Source organism: Pteropus vampyrus, unplaced genomic scaffold (genome assembly GCF_000151845.1).
Source record: "Pteropus vampyrus isolate Shadow unplaced genomic scaffold, Pvam_2.0 Scaffold141, whole genome shotgun sequence".
Taxonomy (NCBI): Eukaryota; Metazoa; Chordata; class Mammalia; order Chiroptera; family Pteropodidae; genus Pteropus; species Pteropus vampyrus.
Window position 1 is genome coordinate 3408397 of NW_011888922.1, and position 9584 is coordinate 3417980.

The 9584-nt window shown below is 35.1% G+C and overlaps 1 protein-coding gene across 1 annotated transcript in view; it reads left to right on the top strand.

Annotated features, from left to right (window-relative positions):
* Positions 1 to 9315, top strand: part of THAP12 (THAP domain containing 12) — a gene marked incomplete at its 5' end in the record, with an annotated part of 25770 nt that extends 16455 nt beyond the window's left edge. Inside the window, 3 exons of the mRNA XM_011368434.2 lie at positions 1214 to 1321; positions 4934 to 4970; positions 6468 to 9315. Coding sequence (XP_011366736.1) covers positions 1214 to 1321; positions 4934 to 4970; positions 6468 to 8401 — 2079 coding nt within the window. The remainder of the gene's footprint in view (positions 1 to 1213; positions 1322 to 4933; positions 4971 to 6467) is intronic.
* Between the last annotated feature and the right edge of the window lie 269 nt (positions 9316 to 9584).

Genomic DNA, 9584 nt, shown 5'->3' on the forward strand with positions numbered 1-9584 from the left:
TATTTTGTTTGGCATATACTTTGATCATGTGTTAATAGTCAGCTTTGAAACAATCACTGCTCCCAGAAAAACTCTTGAAAATAAAGTGTTTTGTCTTCCTCAGTACAAATTCTGGAAGAAATTAAAGGCACTGTTTCTTTGGATTAGCTGGGGGAATGTAGTAGCAGTTATTCATCTGTTACTTTACCTGTCCCTACCTGATCTCCTCTGGGCTGGCTATGGAAAACTGTCACCATCTAAGTATTCATCCAGCTTTTAGCCAGGTTGGATTGTGTTAACAGGAATTAGAATAGAGTCTGGTCATCCTTCAATGATAAGAACATTAGAATTAGAAGGGGATTTAGAAATACCTAGTTCAGGGTTTACAAAAGTGTGATTATGTATATTACTTGTGGTATGAGTGATTTCAGGTGGCACATGAATCAATTTTTATTTTAGAAGTTTTATAATATGTGTTAAAAATATAACTAGCCCATCAAACCATCATTTTATAGTTTTAATTGCGTAAGGCAGTGGTAACTAAAAAAGTGAGTAGATTGTGTAAAAGTAAAGATGGTATAACTGAAGTGGCAAGCATTACGATCATTAGTACATGAATAATTTCATTTTGCGGAAATGTTGATCTAGTTCAATACCTGAATTTTACTCACAAGAGGAAACTGAGGTCCAGAAAGAGAAAGTATTTGGCCAGGGTCTTATAGTGGGTCACTAGTTGAGTTTGACGTAGTTTCTAGGTCTCCTGGATCCCAGTCCAATATTACTTCACTGTGCCTTAATGCTTCTCAGTAATAGTAGCAAAAGTGGAGTGAACATCAGGTAAGGGAAGAATAATTATAGAACATACAAGAAGATAAGTTATTTGAGAAACTTTTGTGCCTGTTGTAGATTTGCTGGGCTTATGGAAGGGCAGAATAGATCAAATAGCTGAGAGGCTGAATTAAAAATACATATGCAAAATGCAAATACATTTTATTTCTTATGCATGTTATCAGTTCAGTTTCTCAATTTAAAATAGTAAGTTATCAAAAGGGCAAATGCAAAAAGAGTTAGAAATAGTAAGCTGATCTGAACTGACATCATCAATTCTTCAGATCTCTCCACACTTTAGAGCTGGAGTTGAAAGAGTACCGGGGAAATCATTACGATAGAAATTTATTTATGTGTAATGCATTCTTAAGGACTGTCTCTGAATTAACACATTTTTCTTTTTCAGAGTCCTTATAGGACAGTTCTTCGAGATAATGCAATACCAACAATATTTGATCTTACCAGTCATTTGAATAATCCGCATAGTAGACACAGAAAACGAATAAAAGAATTGGTATGTCAATGTGCTTTCAGCTTTCCCACCCCCCCTTCCCCATAATACCATGAAATCAAATATAGATGCATTCATGTTAAAATTGAACCAAGTTACACTCTATTCTAAAGGTAGCAGTACCAGAAATGAACACTATGGTGATTATTGAAGTAGCTGGATGTAAAGTGATTAGTTTGTTTTAGTATTTAATTGGAAAATGTCCCTCGACTTTAGCCAGTTGATAGTCATTGACTTGGGCCAAAGTGTGCTAGTAATTATAGGCTGCTAGCTCGTTCGCTTCCTGGGAAAAATAAAAAACCAAACACTACCTTTTCTTTTGTATTAAGGAAAGTAGAGCTGAGGCACTTTTCCAGAATTCAGCACAAATTGATAGTTTTACCTAAAGATAAGGATTCTATTGCCATTAAGTACTGACGGGGTTTAGAAGAAGCTTTTAAATCTTTGTATATGGCATCATTTATGCATGTTTTTATAATCCTGTGATATCTTTTAGTTCTAAAGATTGAAACCCACCTGCTTTGTGCTGACTTTAGGTGAACAAAATGAAATTACTCAGATGCTTCAGTCCATGGCTGTCTCATATCATTGCCACTAGCAAGGCCCTTATTTTGTTCATTTTTCTTTCTTTCATTATTACCATTCCCATTCTTTTGTATGTGTGGTGTCCAGTAGAGATCTGATTTTTTCTTTTTATAGAGAACCAGTTTTCCCGACATGGTCTATTAATCCATCCTTTTCTCCAGTGGTATAACATGCCACCTCTGTCATATACTGAGTTTATATATATATATATATAGATAGATAGATAGATATGGCTGTTTCTGGGAGCTCTGTTCTGTTCTGTTGGAGTATTTGTTCACAGCTGTACCATACCTTTTTTATTACCATGAATTTATAATATGTCTTTCTCTCAAATAGGGTGATTTCTTAGCTCTTCTTTTTCAAAACTGTGGTACCAGCCAAAAATAGAAGGAAAAAAAAACAATAAAATGGCTATCAAATATCAATAATCATTGACAAAACTAAATACTGCTTCTTTGAAAAGGCTATCAAAGTACTTTTAGGAGTCCAGAAATTCAAAATGTGAACAAATTTCAGGGATTTTATTACAGTTCTCTAAAAGAGAATGTGTACAATTCTTCCTTAGATTACTTTTAAATATATATAGTTTTTATTGGTATAGATTATATGTTCTGGATGAGATTGTTTCCAGCAATTTCAAAGACCCTTTTTCAATTAATCCTAATAGTCCAGCAGGTTTTCTATCTAGTTGATTATATTATCTACAAATAAGGACAAATTTATCTCTTCTTTCAGTTCTTAGAATTTTAATTTTCTTCTGTTGCCTGTTTTATTGTCTAGTCAAGATCCCTATTACTGTGTTGAATAGTCCTAATAAGGTCGCAACTGGGACATTTGCCTTGTTCATTAAGTATGATATTTGCTGTTGGTATTAAGATAGTTTTTGTCAAGCCGAGATTCCCTTCATTACCTTCTAGTACTCATATTCAGAGTCTTTGTCATAATTTGTTGAACTAACCAAATGCTTTCATTGCACCTAATGAGTAGGAATGTTCACAGTCTTTTCATTCTTAAATGTGAATAACAATGATGGATTTTCTGATGTTAAACCATCTTTACATTCCTGTGATGAATCCTAATTGATTACAGTATATCTCTGTTTTTTTTATACTCTTGGATTTGGTCAATAATTTATTTAGGATTTTGCATTTATAAGTAAGTGTTGGTCTATAAATTTCTTTTCGTGCACTCCTTTTTTCCAGTTATGGTATCAAGGTTCTGTTAGCCTCATAAAATGAGTTAGATAGCTTTCCTTTTTTTTCTCAATTTTTTTAGAAAAACTTGTATAAGGTAGGTACTTTCTGCTCTTGAAAGTTACATTGAACTTGGTAAAACCATCAGAGTGCTTGGGGTGGGTGAGGGAATATTTTGATTGCCATTTCAATTTACTGATTTTCTCTTCTTGTGTTTTATATGTTTACAAAAAGTTTGTGAAAATTTAGGATTTTGGAATGCTTGCCTTTCTCTTCTCCTAGAATGATTTTAATGGTCTTTTCAAAGAATAATGATTAGTTTATCAGTGATTGCTATACATGTGAGATATTTTATTGTTTTTTCTTGAGTTGAGGGACTTACTTTTTGGCACTTTTTCTAGCTTCTTGAGTATTTAGTTCGTATTTATGTGTATCTAAAGCTATAAGTGTCTCTAAGCATATTTTACCTATATCTCACAATTCTAGACATTTAGTAGTAGTTTCATTATTCAGCTGTGAGTATTTTGTAATTTCCCCTATTTCTTTTCCATAGAATTTTTTTTGTTTTCAGTTTTCAGATATGGTTTCATTTTTTAAACCATTTTGTATTTTTTATTTCAAACGTTATTAAGTGATACATGGAGGATGCATATAGTCTATGTGTTGTTGATTTGTCTAGTTTTTTTTTGTGTCCATTATTGCTATTGAAGTCCGATGCCAGCCTAATTCTTGTTCATTTTTAGGTGACCTGCTTTTTCTCCCTCAAAACCTAGTTTTGTTTTTTTTTTTATGTTTGACATTTTAAATTTGGCTCAACTATAACTAAATGTGAGGTTTTTCTTATTCAGACTTAAATTTTTAAGTTATGAGAAAGCCTCAGTTTTCATTTCTTCATGCATTTCTTCTCTACTTATTTATTTGTTTTTCTGAGACTTCTCATAAATGAACGTTGATACTACACAAGAGTCCTCTGCATCAGCTTTCTTCTTAGTAATTTATACCAGGGGTGAGGAGCTCAAACATTTCCTATTCTAGCTATCATTTCTCTGTACTCTGCCCCTCGAGGAACCTCAAATACCATACAGCATGCACACTCTCCCAGATCTGCCATCCTTGTAACTCTGCAGCCCAGTGGATAAGGAAGGAATGTTTCAGGTTGGCTAGCCTGCTGATAGTTTCTTGTTATCAGCGTCATGTCCCATGCTGTCCAGTAGGTATCATGCTGTCTCCAGCTATCACTAGTACAGCTGCCCCAGTATAGTAATAGAGCGGGTTGTGATCTAAGCATTGTAGTGGATTGGAGGGAGAGAAAAGGATACAATGGGAAAGTTCTTCCTCTGTCTAACCCTTGGTGCTCTATACTGTGTGTCATTTCTTTTCCATACTAGCATTGTGTTACTTTCTGCTTTCCAGGGATTTCTCATAGATTTTGTGTTAGGTTCTGGAATCTAGCAACTCCCTCTTAACCTGGTGTCCCCCTGGCTTAGGTTGGGGTGGAAGATAGGATTTGTGTCTCCTTTGATTTGATCCCAAATGCCATGGTATACTTTCATGCATTTTATTACCACTAAACACTTATAACCCAAAGTTATGATGATTTAGGTATAAAGTGAGTTAAATAATGTATTCTTTCCCTCCTAGTATTTTATAAGCTTGGAGTCATTAGCAAATTATTCTTCTGGTTTTCTTATCATTTGTCTGAAGAATGTGTTCCTTATAAAGAATATGCTCTTCAGAGAATTAAATTTGACTCCAGATATGCTTTTTACTTGTGAATCTACATAATGAACTAGAATTTAGTTTTCTTAAAAATGTTTCTTTTTTTCCTGTCATTTAGAGTGAAGATGAAATCAGGACACTGAAACAGAAAAAAAGTAAGTGATAGTGTTAATGACTCAACTTCTGAATGCTTTTTAAAAAGGCCTTGATCTGGTAAGGACAAATAAATATGTTTTATGTCCAAACTTGCTGTGAGAATGATGTAAGAGTGTGATAGGCATTGTCCTGTGGTCTGGAATTATCTGTGAGACTAAAATAAAGCCTTAGTTCAGTCTGTCTTTATTTAGTGCCACTATACCATACACTTTGCCTTTTCCCCACGAGGTACTCTCAGTGTGGTAGGGGTGACAGGCACACAGAGTGTCCCAGTGTAGGGAAGGAAAGGCACCAGTAAGGACCGAAGCAGAATCTCTGTCTGCTCAATGTGTGGTGCATAATAAGTTCTAGGTAAATGTTTAAGTAATAAATGCTGTGGGGACACTTAGCCTTGTAGAGAATAGGAATCACAATAGCCTTTTCTCCAGGTACTGATGCCTGAGCTGTGTCACCAGAGGATAAGGACTAGAAGTTACTTTTGTTCTTGTCAGTTATTACTGTCACTTCTCTGTCTCCTCCTTCTACTATTGTTATTATTAACATAAGTTTTTATTGGGTGCTTACTGTGTGCCGAGACATTATTCTAAGTGCCTTACTCATATTAATTCATTTAATTCTCACAATAGCCCTGAAGTAAGTACTATTATTTTTTCCTTTTATAGATGAAGAGACATAGACTCTCAGGCAAAGAAAGTAGGGAAGAGTGTTAAATGCAAAAGTAGAGTAGCTTGATATAGGGTGCCAGATTTTGGGGAACTACACTGATTTTGTTGTCGGAGCTTCTAATAACCCATGATGGTTAGAAAATGAATCCAGAGGTGACCACAGGGGCCAGGACTTGCAGGGTTGTGTGTATGACTGTGAGTAGGACACTTAACTTCAGGGCTTTAGTTTTCCCATCCAAATGTGAAGAAATTAAGCAAAAGATTTCTAATATTCAAAAATTGCATGAATATACTTTATATTATATTGGTTTAAATAATTGTCTCATCTCCCATGTAGAAGTACATATTCATGGTTTGATATTAACAACATCAACATGGACCTTGGAGCCAGACAAGCTAGAGTTTGAATTTTACCTCAATCCTTCTAATTGTCTGACTGGGCAATTATTTACTGTCAGTAGTCAAATGGGTTTATACCACCTGCCTGTAGAGGGAGTAGTGTGATACATAAAGAATGTCAGCACAGTTCTCTTCCTTTTTCTGTCTGTTATTACTTTATATATGTAATTTGCCTTGTTAAGTTTATAAGAAATTGTTTCTTTGTTATAACAGCATTTACATGTAGAATTAAAATACATGTTTACAGTGTTTGTCTTCCTCACCAGAGCATGTCTTATTTTAATCTCTATCCTAGTCTATGGCCCAATAGGTACCATGTGATTGTTGAATGAATGAGTTTGTAGATTTTAAATATTTAACCAAGAATGTAAAATTTTTTGTTTGTATGGTTCCTCATGAGCCTATTTATAAAATTAATTCTTTGTTTTCCAGTTGATGAAACTTCTGAACAGGAACAAAAACATAAAGAAATAAACAACAGCAGTGCTCAGAACCCCAGTGCAGAAGAAGTGGGTGAAGAACAGGATGAAGACATTTTACCTTTAACTCTTGAGGAGAAGGAAAACAAAGAATACTTAAAATCTTTATTTGAAATTTTGATTCTTATGGGAAAACAAAACATACCTCTGGATGGACACGAAGCTGACGAAATCCCGGAAGGTCTTTTTACTCCTGATAACTTTCAAGCTCTGCTGGAGTGCCGGATAAATTCTGGTGAAGAGGTTCTGAGAAAGCGCTTTGAAACAACAGCAGTCAACACATTATTCTGTTCAAAAACACAGCAGAAACAGATGCTAGAAATCTGTGAAAGCTGCATTCGGGAAGAAACCCTCAGGGAAGTGAGAGACTCTCACTTCTTTTCCATTATCACTGATGACGTAGTGGACATAGCAGGGGAAGAGCACCTGCCTGTGTTGGTGAGGTTTGTTGACGAATCTCATAACCTGAGAGAGGAATTTGTGGGCTTCCTGCCTTATGAAGCTGATGCCGAAATTTTGGCTATGAAATTTCACACTACAATAACTGAAAAGTGGGGATTAAACATGGAGTATTGTCGTGGCCAGGCTTACATTGTGTCCAGTGGATTTTCTTCCAAAATGAAAGTTGTTGCTTCTAGACTTTTAGAGAAATATCCCCAAGCTGTCTACACACTCTGCTCTTCCTGTGCCTTAAATATGTGGTTGGCAAAATCTGTGCCTGTTATGGGAGTGTCTATTGCATTAGGAACAATTGAAGAAGTTTGTTCTTTTTTCCATCGATCACCACAACTGCTCTTAGAGCTTGACAATGTAATTTCTATACTCTTTCAAAACAATGAAGAAAAGGGTAAAGAACTAAAGGAAATTTGCCATTCTCAGTGGACAGGCAGGCATGACGCTTTTGAAATTTTAGTGGACCTCCTACAAGCACTTGTTTTATGTTTAGATGGTATAAATAGTGACACAAATATTAGGTGGAATAACTGTATAGCTGGCCGAGCATTTATACTCTGTAGTGCAGTAACAGATTTTGATTTCATCGTTACCATTGTTGTTCTTAAAAATGTTCTATCTTTTACAAGAGCCTTTGGGAAAAATCTCCAGGGACAAACCTCTGATGTCTTCTTTGCAGCCAGTAGCTTGACTGCAGTACTGCATTCACTAAATGAAGTGATGGAAAATATTGAAGTTTATCATGAATTTTGGTTTGAGGAAGCCACCAATTTGGCAACCAAACTTGATATTCAGATGAAGCTCCCCGGGAAATTCCGCAGAGCTCAGCAAGGTAACCTGGAATCTCAGCTGACCTCTGAGAGTTACTATAAAGAAGCTCTAAGTGTTCCAACAGTGGAACACATTATTCAGGAACTGAAAGATATATTCTCAGAACAGCACCTCAAAGCTCTTAAATGCTTATCTCTGGTACCTTCTGTCATGGGACAGCTGAAATTCAATACATCAGAGGAGCACCATGCTGACATGTACAGAAGTGACTTACCCAATCCTGACACACTCTCAGCTGAGCTGCATTGTTGGAGAATCAAGTGGAAACACAGAGGGAAAGATATAGAGCTTCCATCTACCATTTATGAAGCCCTCCACCTGCCAGACATCAAGTTTTTTCCTAACGTTTATGCATTGCTGAAGGTCCTGTGTATCCTTCCTGTGATGAAGGTTGAGAATGAACGCTATGAAAATGGGCGAAAGCGTCTCAAAGCATACCTGAGGAACACTTTGACAGACCAAAGGTCAAGTAACTTAGCTTTGCTTAACATAAATTTTGATATAAAACATGATCTGGATTTAATGGTGGACACATATATCAAACTCTATACAAATAAGTCAGAGCTTCCTATAGATAATTCAGAAACCATCCAGAATACCTGAGAGGCTTTGTTGTATTTGATATTTGAAAAATATTTGTAAGAAATTTGAAAACATCTTATAGAAAAGCTGTAAGGTGTATGTAGGTCATTTAATCATTGACTATCTTGACCTTGAGGCCTCCCATCGAGTACATTATCCATTGATAATCTGCCTGTTTAAATGGCCCATGTTTGAATTCTCATGCTTTAGAGACTTAACTGTTCTTCCAGAAGATAGCATTGAAAGTGCCATGTTACACTTCTTTGTGATCTCTGCTAATGGCACTTTGGAATTGTTTTAGTTAAGTCATTTTAGACATAACATTTATTATCACTCTGCATCTAGTTGTCAGGTATTGAGTTATCAGTTCTTTGAAAAAATAAATTTCGAGGAGGTGTGAGAAGGAAGGAATAAATTTTATAAAATGTTATAATGAAGCTCACGACTAACCTTTGAATGGTAGGAGTTTTAAGGATACTGTTAAAAATCTGTAATGGACAGTTAAGGGAATTACCAGACAGTGAAAGAAATGTGAGCTTGCCAAACAAGGATTTCATTGTAGATTTTGTTTAGCAATCTTAAAGGAACAAGTTACAGTTAAAGTTTGAATGGAAGAGCCTGTCGTTATTGTTCCACATCTGGTTTTTGCTGTTTACATTCCTTTGTTGAGCCTATATCTTCATAAGCTTTTTAGCAGGTATATGTTGATCACTTCTGTTTCATGGTCAAGACAGGATCAGAGGCCATGGATACTGACAACTGATTTGTCTGTTTTATTCTGTTCTTTTCCATGACTATATCTACTGCCTCGTCTTGAATTGTATGTAAAACCTGGAAAACCTACAAAACTGTGTTTTGTGGTTTATCTAGGAATGATACAGAAAATATTACTGTTATTTTTGGTGAATAAAATCAATTTGTATAGTTTATTTCAACCTAAATAAAATGTGAATTTTGTTTAAAGTTCAGATATGTTATTTTTGATGGGGACAAACTAGATTCTTGTGGTAAAATCTCTTCAAAAATCTTTTCACCATCACAATTGAAGGTAAGTTCTTATTTACTTATTTTTTGGTATATGGTTTACTATTGGGTATATAAAAAGATTTTAATTAAGAAATTATTAAATATAAGCTATCTAACTTTTTTAAATATCATGTACTATATGGCCCCTGATTTGTGTAATTATTGCTGGCAAAAATGT